Source organism: Orcinus orca, chromosome 1, assembly GCF_937001465.1.
Source record: "Orcinus orca chromosome 1, mOrcOrc1.1, whole genome shotgun sequence".
NCBI lineage: Eukaryota > Metazoa > Chordata > Mammalia > Artiodactyla > Delphinidae > Orcinus > Orcinus orca.
Window position 1 is genome coordinate 192,704,685 of NC_064559.1, and position 24,169 is coordinate 192,728,853.

General features: G+C 57.1%; 1 protein-coding gene across 3 annotated transcripts; it reads right to left on the reverse strand.

The window, feature by feature from the left end:
* Positions 1–119: 119 nt before the first annotated feature.
* On the reverse strand, positions 120–16,368 carry SELENON (selenoprotein N). 3 transcript variants are annotated; one of them, XM_049695630.1, is made up of 12 exons: positions 16,131–16,368; positions 15,394–15,511; positions 12,109–12,242; positions 9,187–9,399; positions 8,846–8,970; positions 8,145–8,282; positions 6,476–6,557; positions 5,898–6,086; positions 5,417–5,522; positions 4,207–4,319; positions 4,012–4,113; positions 120–2,541 (listed from the first exon to the last, which is right to left on the reverse strand). In XM_049695630.1, the coding sequence occupies exons 1-12, from the start codon at positions 16,311–16,313 to the stop codon at positions 2,371–2,373; spliced, it is 1,674 nt and encodes a 557-aa protein (XP_049551587.1). In that variant the 5' UTR covers positions 16,314–16,368; the 3' UTR covers positions 120–2,370. The 3 variants fall into 3 exon arrangements, with proteins under 3 accessions (XP_049551587.1, XP_033278418.1, XP_033278419.1); XM_033422527.2 differs by lacking the exon at positions 16,131–16,368 and having other exon boundaries at positions 15,394–16,003; XM_033422528.2 differs by lacking the exons at positions 4,012–4,113; positions 16,131–16,368 and having other exon boundaries at positions 15,394–16,007.
* Between the last annotated feature and the right edge of the window lie 7,801 nt (positions 16,369–24,169).

The window sequence follows — 24,169 nt, forward strand, 5'->3', positions numbered from 1 at the left end:
AAGATAGTCCCCAAAGGCATTCCAGCCATGCTCCCTTGCCCACCTGCCAAGCCAATCCCGGCAGAGGAATGAGACCGAGGACAGAACTGAACATCCAGCTCAAAGGAAAGGCACTTAGAACCACCCTAATCTCCAATTTTATTATAGGACACACTGGGGACAGGGGAGGGAAGTGGCAGAGGGGTGACAAAAGAGGGCAGCTGGGGCCCTCCCCCACCATGAGCCTCAGGGCTCAGGTGGGGGGTGAGGCAGAGGCATCAGGTGAGGATGCAGAAAGCCCAAGCACGCTTTACCTTTCACGGGTACGTGTCGCTCATCACGCCGCCGGCCTTCCCAGACCAGAGTGAGGGGAAAAGCCTGCTAGGTGGGAGGGCTGAGCCCGCTGACACTGGGTGGCTCATGGGACAGGCTACTGCCACCCGTGCCTGGAAGCACTGAGACAGGCTCGGTGCCCTCCCTCCCTGTAAGCCGCATGGAAGCACCGCCTTCCAGAAGGGACACAAAGAACTGGGCTGAGCTTGTTGGCTCACGCCTCATTTGCTCTGGAGAACAGAGAGGAATAAGACATTCTGGTTTGAAAGGCTTTGTTTCTCACCTCAGTGAAAACAGACATGGGAGAGAGGGGACGGGGTGGGGGGTGGCATGTGTAGTGCAAGACAAAACACTCCAACATCAAGACACAGGCTGAATCTTAACCCTACCACTGAGTGACCTCGGGCAAGTCACTTCACTTTCCTGAGACCCAATTCCTTCATCTGCAAAATGGGAATGGTTAATATCTGCCTCACGTCTGTTGTGAGGATTAAATGAGGAAATCCATGTGACCTTAACCAAGTGCTTTAGGTAGAGAAAGCTCTTGGTAACTGGCCATTATTACGATACTTGATACAACACTGAGAACATGACAGTCTGTGAGGAAGACTCAGTGTGGAAGCTCCAGTGACAGGTGGGAGGCCTGGGAGTGCATCTGAGGAAATGTTTGCCTTCCTTCCTCTTCCAGGATCAGGAGGGAGTCCCCCTGTGGGGTGGCGGAGGGGGCATAAGCGAGGGCAGGAGGGGGCTTTAGGAAAGCCCAAGGGCCCCTCACGGGCCTGAGCGGAGGACAAGGATAGAGCAGGGGGTATACTGACCATCTGAGGACTATTTTTAAACAGTTGGAAGAGGAGAAGGAAGAGAGGGGTGTTTCTTCCCACAGCAGCAACTGCAAAGACATCAAGCTGGATCCACCTAGGCTTTCAGATCCAGCCATCATGGGGCAGCTGCTGGGGGGTACCTCTGCCCCCTCCTTTCTCCTCAGTGCCGGGGCTATCAAAAATACATATAAACTGTGAGAAAGTTCACATAAAAACACTTTTCCTGCGTGTATAAAAAAGAGACTGGCCGTGGTCAGTGGCTCAAGATGTGGACCAAGGCCCTAAGAGAGGCCAAGGAGAGTCAGTGGCCACCCAGTGGTGGATGGGCTGGTCTGGGCTGCCTGATGGCTGGGACAGTGCCAGCTCTGGGGGACGCTGTGTTCTCTGACTGGGATACACTTCCGTGGAGCGGAGGTCTGAGGGGCAGGAGGTGTTACAGGGACGCTGGCTCCAGCAGTCCCGCTGTGGCCTGTGCTGGGGTAGGCGGTAGGGGTGCCATGGCCCTGGGCCCCAGCGGACTCCTTGCCAAGGGCAGAAGCTTACTTCATGGTAAACCTCCCTAGAGAGCTGGCTTCCAGTAAGTCCTGAAATAGGCTGCGGGGTCCTCTTGTTAGGCTGGATTGAGTGGTCTGGGCAGCAGCAGGGGTACAGTACGATTTCCGCTTCTGAAGGAGGGTCCTACCCAGAGCTTCCAGAAGGCTGTCTCCAGCTGAGACTGACTCCACTGGGGACACCAAGCACAGGAGGGCAGTCAGGGCTATGCGAGGAAGAAGGCTCCAGAGAAACAGGAGTGCTTCCCTGGCAGCCTGCCCACACCCTCAGGCCAGGGCTTCCTGATGTTTCCTTTGGGACGGGGTGAAGGTAAGGAGAGAGGGGTGGCCCTGTCTTCCCAGCACCCACTCTTCCCTACTACTCGCCCTGCAAGGGCCGGGACTATGTGCCTGAGTGAGTGAGGTCCAGGGAGATGACCCCGGGCCCTCTTCTGGGGTCCCAAGCGGCTTCCGGAGCCAGGTGGGTAGTAAAAGGCTGATGGTGGCAGCTGGAGCTCGAGGTTCATCCACCTGGTCAGCCGAGGACCCCCTGTCCCCCCTTCACTGAGGCAAAGCTCGGATGGCCGCAGACCCCACGGGCAGCCTGAGAGGTGGAAGGTGAAATGTGCGAGGGCTGCTCCGGCTCCGGGGCAGAGGGGCCTGTCCAGCTCCCCGTCCAGTAGGCTTTTCACTGCCCAGCAGGCGCACTAGGCCTGGAGGAGGGGCAGGCCGCGCCGGAGGCCCTCCTTCAGGAACTGCATGTAGGTGGCTGTGGACGGGTCTTCAAAGGTGGATGAGAAGCTGAAGACATTGTTCTCGATGTCCTCAGGCTTCACAGAGGTGATGTCCAAGAAGTAGTTGGCGTTGATGTGGTGGACCTGGGAGAAGGGTGGGGTGAGGAGAGCGGGGGCCCAGCCGGGCTCAGTGCCCCCGCGTCCTCAACTGTTCTCGCTGAGGCGGATGGCGGACAGCAGGGGCAACCCGTTCCCCCTCCTCCTCTGCTCACAGGGCCCTCTGACTCCAGGGCTCCACACCTCGCCCACCAGGTGAAACCTAATGCCTTCCGGCATCACCTTTCCCTCCCCTGCCTCCGGCCCCATGACCTCTCTCCTCTGTTCCCAGAAGCCCTGAACTCCGCACTCACTTCTGTCGAAACGCCCACACGCCTGTGTCCCCATCTGCCTCCCGTTCCAGGTAGGGGCACCTTAAGGGCAGGTACCCGGTAAACGAACAAACAAATCGAGCGAGTGGGAGAGCACAGGCCACCCGCAGCCCAGGCAGAGTCCTGTCCGCCCAGCTTCGCCACCCCTGGCTGGGCCGAGTCCACCACAATGGGCGCCTGTGTACGGGTGTGAGCTGGCCGGCTCCCCCGGGCCTTTCCTCCTCTGAACTTCAGACAGAAGGCCCTTGGCTGGCACCCTCCTCCTCGCCACCAAGCCCTCACCGGACGCCCCCATTCCAGGCCAGCCCCAGCTCTTGTTCCTGCACTGCTCCCCACCGCTTCCATCCCTCAGTCCCACACTAACCACTCCCTGGGACTTAAAGGATAAGGGGCAGCTCTGCTCAGAAGAGCAGGTGATACTGAGGCTCACAGGTGGGCGCCTGTTTGGAAAGTCAGCTCCATTTCTTTTTATTTTCTTTCTTTCTTTTTTTTTTTTTGGCTGCGCTACATGGCTTGTGGAATCTTAATTCCCCCACCAGGGACTGAACCCAGGCCCGCAGCAGTGAAGGCGCCAAGTCTTAACCGCTGGACCGCAGGGAATTCCCGGCAGCTGTACTTCTTAATTATGCAGCTTTTGCCAAGTCTCTGAACCTTTCTGAGCCTCAGTTTCCTTGTTTGTGAGATCAGCATTCGTGCTCATCTATCTCCCAAAGCTCCCGTGAGAACCCAACGCAACGACGTGAATGCTGTGTAAGGGGCCCTTAGGGAGAGAGAGGGTCTTGAAGCCTGGCTCAGCCTGGGGCGTCCCCAGGTCCTCTCTGCCTGTCACGACGCCTGTCCGTCCCTCCCTCCCTTCCATCCCAGGACTGGCCGCAATGGTCTGAGGTGAGCCTTCCCTTCCAGGTCACGTTCCTGTCCGCTCTGCTGCTAGACCATGCCCACTGCTGCCAGGTCCCCAAAGTGCTGTTGAGGTTCCCTTTCTGAGGGAGCGTCCCGACACCTGCACGAGGCAGGCCGAGGGGACATCAGGGGATAACTGAGGCTCGGATTGGCTAAGACGCCAGCCAGGAAGTGGTAGAGCCAGACCTGGAGCCTGATGAGGTCTGTAAGCCGTGCCCCTTGTTTGCCGCTTCCTCTGCCCCATGGTGCCTGGCCCGGGGCCAGGGATGAGTGGTGGGGGACCTACCACGGTGCCATTGGGCAGGCAGATCATCATCTCCACGGGGAAGCTGTACTTCTCCAGGTGCAGGCTGGCCAGCTTCTGGTGGGATGGGTTCTCCTGGTTGTTCTATGGGGACAGTTGGGCACACTCCTGACACCTCGGCTCCCAGCACTGTCCCAGGGGCTGCCATGGGGCTCTTCCTGCCCGCCTGCCACTCACCTGCAGGTCCTCCAGTTCCTTCACTAGGGACCAGGTGCTGATGAAGCTCTCGTTGAGGAGGGTGAGGATGGGCGAACTTTCCAGGACAGTTTCCCGGAGAGTCCGCCCTGAACCTGTTCCGGGAGAGGCAAGGCCAGGTGGGTAAGGCACCCTGCATGTCTCACTGGGTTTTCTACCAGCAGTAAACCTCATCAACTGTAGAACAGTCAGTACAGCCAGGTGAAAAAACAGATTCAAAGCATCTACCACAGAGGAGGTGAGGAATAAATGGCAGCTGTAACTAACTTCAGTAACATACTGGCATCCTGGGCTGAGACTTGGCTGGGGGTCTGCCTGGCCCAGGGGCTTCTGGACAGTGACAGCTTCTTAAATCCACTAACCTGTGTCCCAGGGCCTTTGCACAGACAATTCTTCTACCTAAAACACTTCCTCTGTCACTTGGAAAACTCATCCTCCTCATCCTTCGAACTCTCAGGTTATATGTCACTTTCTCTGAAGAAGCCTCCCCTGACCCCGCCACCCCCCGTTACACACTCTCGTGCCACTCGGGACCATGCCTTGTGTAAATTCACCACGCTTGTACTTGTTCATTCACCATCTGCCTTCTGCACACACTGTGTGCTCCCTGAGGACTGGGGCTGATTCTGACTTCCTCAGTGCAAGGTGCCCAACACCTAGCCTATGGCTCGGCACGGGAGGTGCCCAGGATGTTTGTCGATTGGCTGCATGTGGGCAGGGCCATTGTTTGCTCATCTTTGTACCCAATGTCAGGCACCCAAAGAACTTTGCACCAGCGGGTCTTTGTTGAATTTTCTGAATAAGTGAATGCAGCCCAGACTCTGGCACTACCTTCTCTCACTCGTGTGCAACACTGCACAGAGTACAGGCACTTTCACGTCTGTTTTCACAACTCTGGGAGCTAAGTACGTTACCCTCTTACTGCTCAGAAAACTGAGGCTCAGGGAAGGAGTCACTTGGCCAAGGTCTCCAGGCTGAAAATGGCTGAGCTGGGCTCTTTCTATTGTGTCCAGCAGCTTCCTCTGGGCTTAGCACAGAAGCCTGCAAGCCCTCACCCCACACCCCGCCCCATGTCGTCCCTGAGTCCCTCATACTGCGACAGGAGAGCGCCATTGGTCTCAGGGCCTCCTGCACCCACAAGGTATGAAGTCTGCCCCCCTTTCTCCCCTCAGACTGGAAGGGTCTCCCTCACCTCAGCAGGACTGGTCGTCCAGGGCCCCCCACAGCAGGACTGAGTGCACCAGCTTGTTCTCGGCCTTGGCTCGCTCAAAGGCCTTGGTGAACGGCAGGTAGGTGACCTGGGGCCAAGTCGAGACAGAGAGAAGCTACTGTGTGCCGCCAGGGTCCCATTCAGGGGCTGAGTGTGTGATGTGCATGTAGTGTGTGTCTGTAGTGTATATACGTGTGTGTGTACATATGCGTGTATGTTTGCAGTGTGTGTTTGCGTGTGTCTGTGTGTCTGTGTGAAGGGGTGATGCTGAGCCAGGGGATGCCTCCTCCAAGTTCTAAAGGGCAAAGGGGAGGCTCCCCGGCCCAGGCTGGACCCCACAGGGAGGCAGCCTCAGCAGCAAGCCCTGCACGGCATCCCACGCCCAGCGCCCACCTGCTGCTCCCACAGCTCCGGACCCAGCCCCAGGGATCCCAACCCCGCCCCTTACCCCGTCTGGCCTCACCTTCTTGAAGGGGTACATGGCCACCTCCAGGCGCCGGGCGGCCTCCTCCCAGCTCAGCTCCTGCTGCCACGTGATCTCCTCAAACACAAACTGGAGGGGCTCCCCTGAGGGCAGGCGGCTGTCGATCATGTTGCCATCCTCGTCCAGGATCACAGAGGGCACTGAGGGGCCCGTGGCCTCCAGCTCCATCTAGGCCAGAGATCAGTGAGGGATGATGTCACTGAGGGACGTCTCAGCGAGGGGCCTGAGTCCTCCAGGGGCCCCGAGAGACCCTCAAAGATACGCCACTCATTGCAGAGGTGGGGAGACAGGCCCAGGGAAGGGAAGGGCCTGGTCAAGGCTGTGCAGTGAGTCCAGGACAGAGCCAGTGTCCAGCCAGTGTGAAGCCATCTGAGGACCCATGGCAGATGCTGGCTAGGAAGAACAGGTGGCTTCCTAGGATCCTGCTTTGGGGACAGTGGCTTCAGCCTGCAGGAGCTCTGTCTTTCACTGCCCCAAGGCTCCTAGCCAGCTAGGCCTCCCTGCAGCCAGGCTGAGCACCACCTTCCTACCTGGGTAGGGACCCCCTGTGCACTCACCTGGGGTATGTAGCCGATGTCCACCTCCATGTTGCTGCTCTCGCTGGCCCCGTACAGCCACTCCATGTCCACATTCAGAGACCTGGGGACAGGTGAGAGGGTGGCCAGGGCAGAACACCACCGTCATCAAGGCCCATTAACCAGATGTCGGACTTTATCTCACTGAAAGCATGCAGCTGACCCTATTTTATAGATGAGGATGCTGAGACTTGGCAGGGTGAACCCAAGGTCCCAGAGCCACTGGAGTTCTGACGGCAGAGCCTGGGCCCTTTCCTCTCCCCAGGCCGCCTCTTTGGAAGGCACTGTGACCATACCACCCTCCACTGGCCCAGCCCTTTACAGTTCACGAAGGGCTTCCACACCCATGGCTCATGCACTGTCCATGATCCATGACTCTTTGAGGCAGCACTCATCAGTGCCTCCCCCAGCGGGAAGTCTGGCCTGAGCATTGCAACCTGCAGATCCGCCACATGGGGGCGCCCCAGGACAGACAACCAACCACCTTGGGCAGGTGAAGCAGTCAGGGTGAGCTGGGTGCCCTCAGAGCCGGTCAGCAGTCTCGTGGTCTAGGCCTGAGACACAGGCCCAGGAGCAGTTGTCCCCTCCTTCTGTTTCATTCAGTCCAGGACCCCACCTCCAACCCTGAGCTGAGCCCCTGCAGCACAGGGGCTTGCCCGATGAGCGAGGAAGGAGGAGAGCTCGTCCTTCCTCCTCATTTTCCCCGTGGGCCCAGGGTGCTCCCTCCCTCGGGGGACTGAGAGGAAACCGCTCCTGGTCCTGGGGGCAACTTTCTCTTCCCAGGCTGTCCCAATGACCCCCTCACTCCTGGCCAGGAGGCAGCCTCCCATCTAGCAGATGAGGAAACTGAGGCCTGGAGGGGTCCAGGGCCTTGCCCACAGCCACGGGTGCCACGGCTGAGACTTCGCTCTGGGCCCCTCATCTCTCAGCCCAGGTCTTGTCCCTGCACAGAGTCACTCAGGTTCACTAAGCGGCTGCGTGCTATCAGGGAGGAATCTGGAAAGACTCTCTGCGTCCCCTGCTTCCCTGCCAAGAGGCCGCCCCTGAGCGGTCAGGCAGGCAAGCAGGCAGGTGACTGGCATTGAGCCCTCCCAGGAGCCGCCCCCTGGCCCCCCAGGGTCTGTGGTAGCAACTGCAGGCGTGGAGGGCCTGCTGCTTAGGCCTTTGTATGTGCCCTTCCCTCTGCCTGGCTAAACTTTCCTCAGCCCCCAGGTCGCTGCACAGACGTCCCTTCCTTTGGGAGGCCTTCCTGGACCCTGACCAGCTGGGTCCCTCCCCACCTGCTGGCCTTCGCCTAGGGTGGCGTGAGCAGGCTGTGGTTACGGGTCTGTTGGAGGTCTGTCAACAGTATGGGGCGGGTGGGGGGGGGCAGTTCCATCTTCAGGGAGGGGCTGTCGGCCGCTGCGTTGGGTCCCAGCACTGAGCTGGGAGGCCAGGCCCACAGAGCACCTGGGACGCGCCTATCAGACGATGGAATGACCCCCTTCAGCCCACCTCAAGCTACCTCCTCCTGGGTCAGCTCTAGGCCCCTCCCAAGAGAAGTAGCTCTGGGGAGAGACTGCGGGGGCCTCTGGGCCCCTGCATCTGAGCTCCTGGAGCTGGTGGGGGGCAAACGGGAGCAGGGTGCCGGGGCCGAGGCCAAGGCTCTCACCTGTGGTTGGGCACGAAGAGCCGGAAGTCACGGACGTGGGTGGCGTCTTTGGAGAGGATGATGTGGCCCGTGAACTGGCCGGGTGAGAACCAGAAGGGGAAGTCGGGCGGCTCGCTGAGCTGGAACTCTGCATGGATGCTGGAGGGAAAGGGTCCGGCTGGGAGCAGGTTCCCTGCTGAGCAGAGCCTGCCCACCTGCCCTCTCACTTCTGCCCCAAAGCCTGGAACTCTTGGCCAGACTCTGTGCGGGGCAAAGGGCTGGGCGGGGGAGGAAGAAGTGTGTGGGGCAGGCAGAAGGGATGCCCTCCAAGTGCTGCCCATCCTTCAGGGCCCAGTTCACGTGCTGCCTTCCCCAGAAGCCTTGCCCAAGTCTCCTCTGAGCCCTCCAGGGTGTGTGTGGCCTGGTGTCACAGCTCTTACGCACCCCCTTCTGTGTGGATGACAATCATGGCCAACAACCCCATGCTAAGCACATTCAACACCTTTTCTCTTCCTCCTGGAGGAAGTCACCACCGCCCTGATGCACAATGAGGAAAGTGAGGCTCAGAGAGCCAAGGCTGCTTGCCCGGGACCACAGGGTGGTAAGTGGTGGAGCTGGGGGCTTTGAGTCAGGCCCTGCCTCCTGGTGCTCAACCCATCTGTGCTTCCCTGGAGTCCCAGGCCCAGGTGGGAGGCAAGGATGGGGCTGCCAGGACCCCTCACCGGAACATCACGGTGTAGTAGAAGTCGCTGGTGGCGGTCAGGCAGGCGACAGCCCCCTGAGGGGCAAAGCGGGTCTTCACGAAGGGCCGAGGGTGGAACATGCTCAGGAGCCGGTGGATGATGACCTGGGGGGAGGGCAGTGGGACCTGGGCTGGCTTGCTGGGCCCAGCTCCCCTGGGTGAGGGTCAGCTCTGGACCTGGGGCCCAGGTGGGGGCGGGGCCAGAGGCAGGCCAGAGAGCAGGTGGGGTAGGCGTGGCCCCGGGGGTCCAGTTGCCGATGGGGAGGGGCCGTGCTGGGGCTGGGGGGCAGGGCCCTGGGGCTTGCCACGGGCTACCCTCACCTCCTTGCCCTTGGGGGGTGGTGGGTAGAAGCGGTTGTTGGACAGATAGCCGGTGAAGACGCTCAGCTCACTGGGGATGATCCACCAGGGCTCGCCTAGCTCCGCGTGGCCCCGAGGGGGAAGAAAGGGCCGGAAGTGGCGGGCGGCAAACACCGCGCTTGGCGAGGCTGCGGTCGTCCAGTTGCGGAGGCCGGACAGGGCCAGGCGGGAGACCTGGGGCAGAGGAAAGTCGAAGCTCTGGGGCACTGAGAACATCCCAGGCGTGTGCGGAGGTCTCCTCGAGCCCTGAGCCAACCCACAAGCCCAGGAAGCAGAGGGACCCGGGAGGCTCCTGCCTGCTCACGGCCACGAGCCTGGCACTCTCCTGCCAGAGCTGAGGCTCATCTCACCTTCCCCGGTCCCTGGCCCAGAGAAGCGGTGCCCCTGCGGCCCCTCAGGTCCAGCCCAGGCCGCAACAGCTCGCTCGAGGGCAGGGGAGCAGAGGCAGCTGGAGGGGCCCCCCAGGACTGGAACAGGGGGCTCTGTGAGGGGGCTTCTCACGGCCTCTTCCCTCCCTCTCCAAGCCCAGGTCCCGGGCCTCACACAGTCCTGCCTGCCTCTTGTACATAAGCCAGCAGACCAACCCTGGGTGCCCCGCCCTGCCCTGGGCTTCCTCTCCGTCCACTGGCCTTGCCTTCTGCTCTCTAATCCCCCCACCAAGTCTCCTCCCTGCAGCTAATGTCCCGCTGACGAGTCAGAGTTTAGGTTTGGAGTTAAGTCTGCGGAGGGAGGTGGCAGCCACCTTTGGGTGAAACCTCTAGGGCCAAGAGCAGGATGAGACCACAGAGAAGGGGAAGGAAGGGCACCCCCAGAGAGCACCCTGCTTCAATTATAGCCTGGGCCACGCTGGCTGGGCACCCCTGGCAAAAGGCCTTCCCTGAGCCATTTCCTCATCAGTAATCCACCCCACTGCTATCTGATGAGCTGAAGGGCGGGAGAGAATGAGGGTCAGACGCTCTGCAGGCCTCTCTGCACATCTGCCTGGAGCAGAGGCGGAACCTTGGAGCATGCAGGTCCCCTGGTCAAAGCTGCACCTTCATTAGCTCCTCCCTGCCTTTCTGGGCCACCATCAGTGGCCACCAGGACAGTGAGTGCCTGGCACCCCTCAGGGTGCTCAGCCACCAGGGAGCTGCCCCAGCTTTGACCTCCCTGGTGATGGGACCCGGGCTCAGTGGGAAGCTGAGGTGGGAGGAGAGGGGTTTCACAGGCAAGTTCTCAAAGCGGGGCTGGCTTGCGGCGCCAGGCAGAGCCTGCCCGCCTGCTGCGTCCTGTTCACAGGCTGGCGAGCTCCTAGCGGAGCGGCCCACAATAGGGGGCTGAGCTAGGGACGCAGGGCTGGGGTGCTGCTCCGGACCCATCTCCCCTGTACGTGCAGGTGGGCCCCCTGCACCTGCCCCACCCTGTTCTCTCTGCCCTGTAGGAGGGACTCATCTGCTCAGACATCACTTCAGCCCATCAATGCCAGGCCTTTCTCCACCCAGATCTTACTGGACTCTCCCCCTGGACATCTCTCAGGGAACTCAACTTCAACAGTCCAAACTGACCTCATACCCTCCCTACCAGACCTCCAACCCCCATCGGGCAATGGGCCCCATGCACCTGGCCACCAGCCAGAAGCCCGAGTCACCTCAACTCCCCCTCCCTCCCTTTCCATTAGTAGCCACACCCTACCTTTCTTCCTTTCCCAGCATCCCCCGGGCTGCCTTTCCTCTCCATCACCATGGCTTCCCCCCACCTGTCTCCCCCTCCCTCCTGGGAACTGGTCTTCTTGCCTCCCTTTTCTCCCCAGCTGCCAGTTTGGAGAGCCCAGATCTGATGAGAGAATTCTCCTCTTTCAAAATCTGCTATGGTATTTTGCTGCTGCAGAACGGAGGCCAAAGTTAGGCAGCTGAGGCCCTTTGCCATCTGGCAACTTCTCTTCCAGCCCCACTGACCAGGATGCCCCCGCACGTGTCCCCCGTGCCCTGGGTCCAGCCACCCCTTCTCTCTGCCCTCAGTGGCCTGCCTGGCATCTCCTGCTGAAATGACAGTTCAGCTGAGCTGTAAAAGCTGAGTGGCTGTGAGTGAGGCAAAGAGGGAAGGTTGTTCCTGGCTGAGGGACCAGCATATGAGAAGGCTCTCAGCTGGAAGAAAGCCCGGACATCTGGAGTAGCGCAAAGCTGAGAGGAGAGCGCAGGGGAGACAGCGGGAAAGGCGGGCAGGGCCTGGGAGGGATTGAGACCCTGTCCACAGGGCCTCGGGTCCTAACCACAGGGCGGGTTAGGATGGCACTGTCAGGGTCATCCCCACCCTACAGCCGTTGCCAGGGGTTGAACCTCAGGTCCGGGTTCATCGGGGCTCAATGGAGCACCTGTCAGGCTCCAGGCACTGTGCTAGTGGCCTGGGGAGGCACAAATGTGTGAGTCACCGGCCTTGCCCTGAGGAAACTCACAGCCTGGGGGGAAAGACTGACTTGCAGCAACTAATGATTACAAGGGCTGCGGCTGCATCCGCTCCGTCTCTGCACTTGCTGTTTCCTCCAGCCGGATCCTTCTCCCACCCCTGCTGACAGCGGGCTGAGGCCTCGTCCCCTGCAGTCACTGTCAAATGTCATTCCCTCCAGGAGGCCACGCAGATCCCCACTCTGGGTCAGAGGCTCATGCCTATCCCTCCTACCTCCCCTACCAGACTGTGTGCCTGGACAGCAGGGACAGCATCGCACCCACTTCTGGACCCCCAGGGCCTGGCGCACTGGGTGCACAGAGGGTGCTGATAAAAGATGGGAGGAAAGACAGAAAGAAGGAAAGATGAGCAGAGCACAGACCCATTCTCAGGAGGTTAGCGCACACAGATGGTCCCTCTGTCTCTGGTTCCGCCTGTGGGGGACCCCCTGCCCCAACTTACCCCTAGGAACCCATCTTTGCTCTTGGTCATGGACTCTGGCAGCAGAGGCTGGAAACGGGCTTCTATGGTGAGTGTCTCCTCACTGGGGTCAGGGGGCAGATCCTCCTCCTCATAGCTGGCCGAAGGAGTTGACCCTGTGAGATACAGGTCGCTGGAGAGGGGTCCTGCCTTAGATGGCAGGGCCTCACTTCTCTCAGGATGTCCACACTGGCCAGTGATTAAGGGAGCCGGGCCTGGCAGGGATGGGGGTGGGGGTGGGGCTGTAACAGGTAACAATCAACAAAGTAACAATATAGATCACATCGTTTATCAAACATACACAAATTGTATATGTATGATATATAATGTGTACATATGTATACCACATGGTATATCACACATACACATTTTCTCCAATGTATATCACATTTTAGTTTCACAGTAACCCTGTGAAGGCAGTATTATCAATTCCATTTTACAAATGAGAAACTGGGGGCTCAGAGAGGTGAAGTCACTTCCCCAAGGACACACAGCTAGGTAGTGTGTGAATCAGGATTCAAATCCAGGCCTGTTTTACTCTAAACCTACGATCAACCACAACCTTCTTGCGGGGGCATTAAGATCTCAAAAGTTTCCTCAAAGGCTTAGGAACCAGACGACCTGGGTTCAAATCCTAGCCCCACTCCTCACCAGCTTGTGTGATGGTCGGCCCAGTGGCTTGTTATGAGGATTAAATGAGATAATCCAGGCCTGGTACAGAGTAAACCCGTAATAAATGTCAGCTGTATTGCTATTACCGGTGGTTTCATGGTTGGGGATCCACAGGGCTAGGGCTCAAACCTAATTCTGACTCTAATGTGTGCTCTTTCCACCAGGCCAGGCTGGCTGCAGAAAGGCCATTCTCACTGTCCCCCTTCCCTCAGCCCAGCTCGGGGGTGAGGTTGGCTCCATTTCCTGGACAATTTGGGGCAAATCACTCATCCTCTCCGGTTTTCCCACATTAGAGATGGAGCCCATGCTCCCGTGCCTGTCCCGTCATGAGGGTCTCATGGAGAGCAAAGGCTGCTCAGAGAGGTCAGGGGACGTGGAATCAGGTCATCTTTGGTGTCCCAGAAAGAGCACTGGTCCAGAAGTGAGGACACCTGCTTCTCCCTGTTTCCTGGGTGGCCCATTTCCCCATCAGTACGAGGGGCTGGACTGGCAGTGGCTGAACTTGATTTGTCAGATCTCTTCCTGCTCAGAGACCTGCCAAGTCTGTAGTCTTTCAAGGGTGGAGGGAGTCACGATGAAGGCTTTAAGGGAGGCATGATGCCTACTGCAGAAGGGGTGCCTAACAGCAGGGCGGGGTCCCACGACACAGATGATGGAATGAAGCATGGGTGGGTCCTGTTACAACTGCTCTCTTGCTGGTAGAGACCACGCCTGGCATGTGTTGACAGGCTGGACTGACAGACTGAATGGGTGCATTAAAATGGGTGCATTCTTAACCAGGAAGCATCAGAATCACCAGGATGCCTTTTTAAACTACCGATGCCCAGGACCCCCCTCAGACCTACTGAGTCAGAGTCTTCGGGGGCTGAATCTGGAAAACGTGCTCCCGATGAACGCTCCCCAGGGGCTCCGGATGCAAAGCCCTGTTCTTAAGAACCATGGCTACTTCTGCATTTGTAAGTCAAGGCTACAAAATTTCAGAACAGCAACCTGGAAACCTCCGGGGAAGGGAACAACGGGAATGTGCAGCGTTATACCGGCTGGCTTGCTTATCCAATTACGTAACTGTTATCACAGGTAATTATGAATGATGCCCAGCATTTTATGGCTCTTTGGTTTTTTAATAAAAAGGTTTATTTCCTGACTTACAAGTAAAATTTACTCACTACTGACAACTTGTAAAACTTTTAAGGTATAAAGCAGAAAGTTAAACGCACATAACTGTACCAACTAGAGAGGACTCTTTGCCTCTACTTCCTGCTTAGATTTGGTGTTTCTCTGGTTTTGTTTTTTGTTCTCCCAGAAACTTGGTCCCGTTTTGCACTCACAGTGGCCTAGGAGGTACCTGAGGGAGAGACTCTTTTCCCCCTGATGGAGAAAAAGATTTGCGTGAAAAAATTAAAAGCACCCGCAAGCCCAGCAAGCTTGGCCAACACGTCATCGTGAGGGAACTCTTGCTCTCTGGCCATAAAAAAGGACAAGGAGGTGGCTGTGTGGCTGCTCGGAGAAGTGTGTGCAAAATAAGAAGTCAAAGCAAATCCACACAGGGCTGAGCTGTGTATCTGCCCATCTGCTTTCATGACAGTACTGACTGCCCCTGGGAGGCACTGACACATCCGCTCCAGCAAATTAGCATTTTTCATCTGACCCTCCTCCTCTGGCAGTGACCAAAGGCCAGCGGGTCAGCACGTGGCTGACCTACCTGACCCATCCTGAGACACAGAAAGCCCATCACGGTCCTTTGGCGCTTACCTGCCTGAGAGCAGCCCGTGTCTCTTTCTAGTCTTTCCCATCTATTGACCTACTTACACCAGGCAATTTGGGTAACAAGTAGATGCCCAAGTTCATAAGTTCAAGAAACGTCCCAAGATATGGACACAGAGGTTAGGGTGGTGATGGAGCAGTGAGAGAGGCATTTTATAATTCATTAGAATGCTTCGGCCCCTCATCTTTACAATAAAAATCACTGATTACAACCAGGCAACAATGGGTAACAAGGTGGGATAGGAATCTGACAGCTCCCGAGCAGTTTAATATTGAGCAGTAATGGTAATAGCTCCCGTCTATTGACTACCTACTGCATGGTGGGCACTTTGCAGACATTTTTCTCTAAGCTTCAAATGAGCCGGTGCAGGACCTGAAGACCGAGGCCCCTAATCCTGGCTCTGCACCTTTCCAGCCTGCGCAGGCTGGAGACCCTTCCTGCGCCTCCGTCTCCTAAACTATGCACGTGAGGATCAGGACAGTGTCCGTCTCACAGGCACTGTGATGATTAAAGAGATGACTCACAGGAGGCGCTTAAAGCCATGTCTGGTCCTGAGAAGGTGGTCAGGGAATGTTAACTAGTTTTAGTCACATGTGAGGAGAACAGGCTTGGGTGTGCGAGTATGTGTGGGTGCCCATGTTGAAGCAGCTCGCCCAAACCACCAGCCGGAAAGTGTCAGAGCTGGGAGGACCCCAGGGCTGCCAGGACGCACCATCCTCCCCCTACTCCAGGCAGCCCTTCTGTTCAGGGCAGACACAGAAGACACAGACCAAGAAGTCCAGGGCGGTGCCCCGGCTCCCTCCTGCCTAGTCCCCAGCCTCTCCCGGTACCTGTCAGCTTCTCAGCAATGGGCTTGAACTCCTCGGGGCTGAGGTACATGTCCCCGTCAGTGTCCAGAGAGGAAAAGAGGAAGAGGCCTTCTGTCCCCAGGGCTTTCAGCGCCGAGTCCTGCTCGGGAGGAGGTGGCTGGGCTGAGCAGTTGTACACCCAACTGGCATCCCAAACGGGCGGAGGGAGCTGCTCCCGCCACATCCTCCTGGGTTCTCTCATCCCATCTCCCAGCCCATCTGTCCAAACGCCACCTCTGCACGCCCCAGGGCCCCAGTCCCCCTTCCCATCCCTCCTGGTCCCTGCTTCACGCTGAGCCTTCATCCACTGTCCACTCTCTAAGTGCTCCCTTTCTATCTGGGCCCATCCCGCCCATCTCGTGTCACCCTCTTGGTCCACCCATTGTCCTCTCCGGTCTCCCCTCCCCACCGTCCCAGCACTGCCGGCCAGTCCAGATGCTCGGGTCCCAGCTTTGCTCTACGCTTTGTCTGCACTGTCCCCCTGCAGCCTGTCCCAGCTCCTGCCTCACACTGGGCCAGTCCTCTCACCTCCCCCATCAGTCCTTCCAAGTCTGCCCGACCCCTGGAGCCCCGTTTTCCTATCACTTCCCTGCCGCCTTCCCGGCCCTCCGGCCCCCACCCGACCCCCGCCCCTCGGAGCCCGGTCCCTCTGCGAGCCCCACCGCTGCCCCGGCCCACCCGAGTCTCCCGGCCGCCGCGCCCTCCCCGCCGGCTCGGACCTGCCGCGCGGCCGCCTGGGCCTCGGCGTGGCGAGCGAAGGCCCGGGCGGCGGCGGCAGCGGCGGCGGCGGCGAGGAGCGCTCCGAGCAGCGCCAGGGCGCGGGTGAGGCGCGGCGGGGCCGCGGGCGGCGCGGTGGGGCCGGGGCTGGACGGCTCGCACTCGCCCGGCCGGGCCCGGCCCATGGCGGCGGCTCGCGGCGGCTCCGGACGGGTGGCCGGGGACGCTGACCCGCGGCGGCGCGGGCGCGGGCGGGGCAGGGGGCGGGCCTGGGCGCCGGGGCGGGGCGGGCTGGGGCGCGGGGTCCGGCGCACAGCGGGTTCAGTGGGCGCACGAGTCCGTAAGGGGGCGCCGGGACCCCTGCTCCACAGGCCCTTTCCTGCCAGTCGGTGCCTCCTTCTGGTACTTGGTCTCCGAAAACGAAACCGGGCCTCCGCGTCTCATCTTGCCTGGCGGAGCCGGGAGCACTTCCAGGCGGAGGACTGGGAGAAGGAGGGGCTGGGCCGGGGTGGGGAGGACCCGCACAGCTGAAGCTTTCCCTGGGAAGGGGCTCCGGGGCCGCCAGGCCTGTGTCCACCTTTCTTGACAGATGTGAGGGAGGCCAGAGAAGGGCACTGCCGTCCTCCAGTGGCCGCCGGGCACCCCACTCTCCACCCTTATCCCACCTCCTTGCTAAAAGGTCTTCAGTCATCTAGAAACAGAAAAGCTCCGAAGTTCAACCCTCCCTATTCCCTTCATGGTCCGGCTGGAAGGCCACCACTGCCAGTTCATCAGGGATGGGAACTACCTGATTAAGGCCAACACAGGTGGTGCAGCCCTAAACCCTCACCCGCGGGGCCAAAGTTTCCTCGCCTATAAGGAGGATTCAAAGAGGCCCTTCTCTGGGTCGTGGGGAAGACGAAATACCCGGGTTGGCAGGGGTGGTGGTTCCCAGGCACAAGGCAAGACCGGCTGTGAGTTACCCGCTCTCCCCTGCGGGACCTGCCCCGGCCACAGGAGTGGTTTTTCCGGAGAACAACACTTGGAGGATGGCCTTGGGAATAGAGGCGAGTCGAGTCTGAGGAAGTTCTTTCAAGTCCCCAGAAACCTTGGTTCCACTGGGCCTCTCTTCCGTTATATCAAGGCCCCGGGAGGCCGGGGATGGCTTTGCGTGCATTGCCCACGAGAGGGCAGCAGCTGACAAAGCCTCTAGACAAGAACCCCGAGCCCAGGGGAGCAGCGGCGCTGCACGTGCACCTCCCAGGTCTGGGATGTCAGGGGGGATTTAAAAGGTACTGAGCACCCACTCTGTGCTGGCCTTGGTGCTGGGAGATTCATGCCGTCTCATTTTGTCCTCAAGCCACGCAGTGACGTGAGGTTTGTTTGTCTCATTTTAAAATTGAGGAGCCTGGGAATTCTCTGGCGATCCAGAGGTCAGGACTCCGCGTTTTCACTGCTGGGGCCCAGGTTCGATCCCTGATCGGGGAACTAAGATCCCGCAAGCTGTGAGGCAAGGACATCATCATCATCATCATCATCAAATAAAAGTGAGGAGCCTTAGCCCTGGCACTCAGGTCTATCTGAGTCCAAATCTCTTGCCATGCTGCCTCCCAGGGGATGGTCCAAACGACTGAGTGCGGGGAGGGGCTGGTCTCTACCACCACTTCTGTCCTTCATGGGTAACCAGCCATGATAGTGCCATGTGGGCAGGGCCCTACCTTTCCAGTGACCATGCGTGACCCAGCACATCGTGGGCACTCCCATGTCTTTTGGGTGATTTGCCTCCCAGGGACCAAGAGTTGGGGGGGGGTGCCCAGCTCTGGCCCCATATCCTCGAAGGGACCCATTGAGGGCCTGACATCTAGCGTTGGCTTCCGAAGGCGTCCAACGGTGCCACTTCCAACTCGTTACCGCTAATGTTTGGGGACACCTTGCATATGACAGATGCTATTAGAAAACCAAATTCCATTCTATCAGGAAGCAAAGCTAACAGAGCACAGAGCAGGTTAGGCGGGAAGATTGATGAGCCAAGGCCCCTGGAAAACAAATGAGGGAAGTTTTCTTTGCCAGGTTACTTTTACTTGTTACACTTGCTTTTTGTTAAAGACACAGACACCCCACTGGTCTCGGTGGCCCAGGGCTGGAGAGATGTGGCTGAGATTGGGAGGGGCGTGTGTCTCAAAGCTCAAGGGGTTTCTGGAGGGCAGGGGTGGGCTTGCAGGATTTGAATCAGGTCAGTGAGCCTCTGGGAAAAGGGTCAATCTTGGGACCCAGCTCTGGGGAGACATCAGCTCTGGGCCTTGGCACTGGAGCAGGGCTGGGTGTCCTTCTGTTCCCAGGAGGGCTTGCCTCCAAACCAAGGGCCAGGGCACAGCAGGGCAGAGCCTTGAAAGATTGGGCCAGCGGGGCAGTTGTGGCCAGCGCCCTACAGGAGCTCTTTGGCACCTTGTCTCTGGCCCCTGAGAGGGCAAGGGTGGTATTTGGTAGTAGCAGCAATTGGAAACTGCACCAAGGTAAGTGGCACGTTGGCCATGTCCTTGAGGAGCTCACCGGTTAGCAGGGGCATCACTCATTCACCCATTCAACACATTGTTATTGAGGGTCTTCTGTGCTCTGTTCTGGCATTGGGGATCCATCGGAGAGGAAAGTGGAGTCTGGTCTTCTAGACAAGTATCCTCCAGGGATACGCTGACTCCCTGGAGGTGAGTGCTCGGCAAGAGGGATGTATGCAGGGGAGGGTCCCCCTGACTGTCGGCAGGGGTCGGGAGAGGCTTCACGGAGTTGAAGTCCAGGCGGGCCCGAGTTCAGGAGGTTACCAGCCGGGGCCCTGGGAAGAGCATTCCAGGGACTGGAAGAACAGAGGCAAAGGCCTGGGGGCACGTCCATGGGATTGTGAGGACGCAGTCCAGCGGTTCTGGGCAGAGGGACTGAGGGTGGTGTGAAGGGAGAGGATGCAGGAAAGACAGGCTGGGCTCCACCCAGCGTGTGGAAATCTTGGGCTTCATCCTGGAGACAATGCAGTCACCAGAAGGGAGGAACGTTGCACCTCCAGGCACCTTCAGACTGCTGAGGGCGGCTCCCTGCCCACGGTGTCCCTGCTTCTGCCTCGAGGCACAGGAGTTCCGCTTCCACCAGCCGGGGCAAACTCCACCCACCCACTGGAAGAGGAGGGAGGGCCGGGCCTTGCTGTAGCCTTGGTGGCAGGGTCACTGCCTCAAACCCTGCCTGTGGTTCTTTCTCTCTCACACACACAACCACACCTGCCTGCTTTCTGGAAGCATCCTCTTTTTTTCTGCTTCCTGTCTCCTGGGCTTAGCTCGCCAGGAACGGGTCTCTCTCCGGCAGAAGGCTCTGCCACTCTCCAGGCAGTAAGATGAAATTAGGATTTTCTACACTAGCTCTACTGAGATAATAAACCGGTGGGGGTGGGACTGAGGTTGGGGGGTAGCGAGAGCCATGTGGCTCTGTGTTTCTCCCCTGTCGTCTGAGACCTTGGAGAGTCAGAGGGGTGATTCGCCTCAGACCCAGCACTAACATCTTGGCAGTCAGTAATAGGACCGGCATTCCAAATGGGAGCAAAGTGTCACTTGGGAAAACTGAGGCTTCTGGTGCCATTGCAGGAGTGGCTTTACCTGTCTGGACCCCGTGGGCCTCTCAACAAACTCAGTATCTACTCTGTGCCGGCAGCTGTGCTACGTCCCAGGAGCACAGTAGCGAAGAAGACAGACAGGGTACTTCCTCCCTTGGAGCTAAATATTCTAGTAGGAGGAGCGAGGTGATGAACATACAGAGAAGATAATTTCAGATAATGGTGAGCACGAAGGGGTAAAACAAGGTGCTACAGAGTGACACAGGTGGGGGTAGGTGACTTCAGCTAGGAGGTAACACTTACATTGCAACCTGAGTGAAAAGAAGAGGCCAGCTCTGTGGAGAACGGAGGAAAGGGCATCCCAGGCAGAGGAAAGAGAAAAAAAGTTTCCTCTTCCTGCCTGGGATGCCCCTTCCTCTTCTGGGCAAAAGCCCAGGGGTAGAAACAAGCTTGGTGTGTCCAAGAAGCATGAAGAAGGCAGAGTGAGTTATTGGGAGAGTGACAGGAGAAAAGCTTGGTGACAGAGGCTGGGGCCATGTCATCAAGGAGCTTGCAGGCCATGGCAACAAGTTTCACTTATATATGATGGGAGACCATCATAAGGTTTTAAGCAGGGGAGTGACATGTGATTTGTTTTTAAAAAGACCTTTCTAGTAGCCAAAAAAGAGAAACAACCCAGATTTCGATTCATGAGTGGATAAACAAAATGTGGTATAGCCATACAATGGGTATTCTTCAAGTAAAAGAATTGAAGGGCTGATGTGTGTTACAGTGTGAACAAACCTCAAAAACATTATACTGAATGAAAGAACTGAATGAAGGAAGCCAGACACAGAGACCACATACTGTATGATTCCATTTATGTGAAATGTCCAGAATGGGTAGATCTACAGAGACAGAAAGTACATTAGTGGTTGCCTGGGGCTGGAGTGGGGAAGGGGCTGGAGTGGGGAAGGGGCTGGAGTGGGGAAGGGGCTGGAGCGGGGAAGGGGAGGAGGGAGGACAGGGAGTGTCGGCTGAGGGCTGCAAGGCTTCTTCCGGGGGTATGAAATGTTCTAAAATTAGATTATGGCGATGGTTGTACAACTCTGTGAATATACTAAAAAACATGCATTGTCTGCTCTAAATGGGTGAATTTTATGGCATATAAATTATAAACCAATAGAGCATTTAAAAAATTTTATTTATTTTATTTATTTATTTTTGGCTGCGTAGGGTCTTTGTTGCTGCACGCGGGCTTTCTCTAGTTGCAGCGCGTGGGGGCTACTCTTTGTTGCGGTGCCCATGCTTCTCACTGCGGTGGCTTCTCTTGTTGTGGAGCATGGGCTCTAGGCACATGGGCTTCAGTAGTTGTGGTGCGTGGGCTCAGTAGTTGTGGCACACGGGCTTAGTTGCTCTGCGGCATGTGAGATCTTCCCGGACCAGGGCTCGAACCTGTGTCCCCTGCATTGGCAGGCGGATTCTTAGCCACTGCGCCACCAGGGAAGTCCCCGGTAAAGCATTTTTAAAAAGACCGTTCTGGTTTCTGGGTAAAGGATAGACTGAGGGGAGCAAGAGTGGAAAGAGGGAGACAGGAGGCTCGTTCAGCTTCCAGCCCTTAGATGTCAGGGCCTGGGCTCCTGGAGAGAGGTGGGAGGATGCAGCCAACGATGTGGCAGCTGATGAGAGACAGGGCTTGCTGATGGGTCAGAGGAGGGCGGTGAGAGCAAAGACAAGCATCGGTTTGGGCTTGAGCTCGGGTAGATGGTGGTACGATTCCCGAGGCGGGGAAGCCTGAGAGGCCCGGGCTGGGGGGAGCTGGGTTGGGGCTGCAGCGTGGAGATGCCTGAGCTGCCCGTGTGGAGCAAAGCATGAAGCTGTCAGGGAGGCAGTGTGGGGGAGTCTGGAGCTGCAGGGGGGCAATGCCTGGGCTAGAGACTTGGGAGTCCCCAGCCTCTGGATGACATCTAAAGCCACCAGATTCAATGAGATCTCAAAGGAGAGAGAAGAGGCCTTTGGCCTGTGTGGCCACAGCAGCTGTATGTGGCCACAAATGTGGCCGAGCCTTGGAATGCTGAGTGGCTTTGGCTGGACTCACAGGCGCGGGGCTGGGGCTGTGATTAGCCAGAAAATAGATTGATTGTAGGGGTCACGACAGCCTTTGGCTAGACTCTCATGCTGTCCAGGCAGAGAGAGGTTTCCTGGGGTCAGGACGGCCCCTGGGACTCTGCCCACATGCACTGCTTTATCCTCAGCATCGCTAGCCTGGCTGCCACCAGCGTCGCCTGGGGCCTTTGAATAGAGACCAGAGCCCAGCCCGACCCCCACCCCAGTTGGTGTGGAGCGTTTTTCCCAAGTGTACCAGCGATTCTGAGGCACAGTCAGGGTTGAGACTCACCGGGCTCAGCGAGCACTAGCTGAGTTTTCCTCTCTGGGATTTTTGGAGAGCTAAGCATTGAATGCCAAATCCGGAAGAATTTTTCCTTTTTATAAAACCACCCTCCCCGTGATCCTGTTGCTCATTCAGGACTGGAAGCTGAGAGTTTCAAATGCAAAGACAGCCAAGTTCCACACAAGCTACAGAAAATGAATCTGACATTTGGGGGCCTTTAAACAGTGTCAGGCACAGGAAGATGGAGTTAACAGCCCCACGCTCTGCTCCTCGTGTCTGTTTTGAACTGTGGCCACGGAGAGAACTAGGGGTTGGGATCAACCTCCCGGTGTGCCCAGGACTGAGGGTCACTCACTATGAACAGCTGCAAAGTCCCAGGCCAGCTGGGATGAGCCGGCCGCCCTACAAGGGACGGACATATCTCAGGTGCCTCCAGGATGCTTTATTTCATAAGCTCTGATCTTAGTTGTGTACTTCAGAGGTTTTAACCACAAAGGATAGAAAAGGGCTTTATGATGGCCAGACAAAAAGTGTGAGGGCCCTTATTATATAGGAGATAAATCGTTATACATTGTCTCTTACAAATTGAGACAGAGGAAAACTCAGTGGAATTTTTATAATTCAAAGACCAAGAAGGGAATTAAAAGATTTTGTGCTGAAATTAGCGGTGGACGAGGTCAGCATAGGATTCACTCTGGGGATGGCAGGTATTGACAGGAAGCAGCAGGAGGGAGTTTTCCGGGGGCTGGGAATGTTCTGTCTTGATGGGGGAGGTGGTCATAAGGGCTGTACACGGGTCAACATTTCCTGAGCTGTGAATTTAAAATTACTGTCCTTTACACGTGTTATTGGATTACATTAAACCTCAATCGAAAAGGTTTCATTATTTTTTTTTTAGTAAACATTCCTATCACATTAGGCAATTTTCAACTGTTTTTCACTCTATTTTCAGTTTGGGGGGGCTAAATAAGAAGTTACCACCCCTCCCCAAAAAAGTTTTTTTAAAAAAGTTTCATTTAAAAACTCAAGGAGAAACAGGACTGATTTGAAGCAGAAAAATGAAAGTAAAATGAAGGAAGACATGGTGATTGAGGTGGAGCAAGGGAGGGACTTCCTTAAGGGCAGGGTGAGCGCAGAGACGAAGATGAAAAGGGAAGAGGGGGCTGCCAGTCTCTCAAGATGGGAGCAAGGGGTTGGAGGCATTGGAAGTGTTCCTCAATGGAGGGATCCTGGAGAGATTTAACAGAGACAGAGGCAGGATCTCAGAGAGCACTGTCAGATGTTCCCCGGAGAGCCGGGGGCAGGGCACCCCTCCAGGGGCCCTTAAAGCCACGGTGGGCGGCAGCAGTCAGGGTGGACCCCTTGGCCAGCAGGTGAGCGTTGGGCAGAGAAGGTGTGGAGGCCACATGGTGATTGTAGGTGGGGAGCCATGTGGCAGAGGGAAAGCCCTGGAAATGTGCAGAGTCAGGACCCTCCTGGAAGTGCTGGGAGGACTCCAAGGCAGAGCAGGGTGGGGGGATGGCGTGGGCAGGTGGGTGGAATCCAGGCCTGTGGGGGACGCCCATGGCAGGCCATCTCCTGGCCGGCATTCCCCACGGGGAGGAGGTGAAGGCGGACAAAGTATTGTGTTTGAGACCCAGAACCCAACTTGACTTCGTACCTGCCACAAACCCAGAAGGTTCCAAAGAGAAAAGAGAGGAAGGCCCTGGACCCCACAAACAGCCTTGGTTTCGCATGTACAAGGGAAGGAGAGAGCCATCTTAGTAAGAGGCTTCTATTTTTTTTTTTTTAATGATTATTTATTTATTTATTTTTATTTTTTTTAAATTTACGAATATTTCATTGTTGTAAAGTTAAAGCCATAAAAATAATCAAATGGCCTACTATCATACCGTTAGAAGAAAAAAAAAAGGTGTTCATGAGAGTTCCATATTAGAATACAAGTTTTCCTTAGGCACCTGTTTATGTATGCTATTCTGCTCTTTGCAATAAATAATTAAATTTAAAAGACTTAATTCCTCACTTTTAAGACCTTATTAGTTTACAAATTACATATTGACCTATGCTAAATTTTATACCGACCCATGCTAATGAATTCAGTA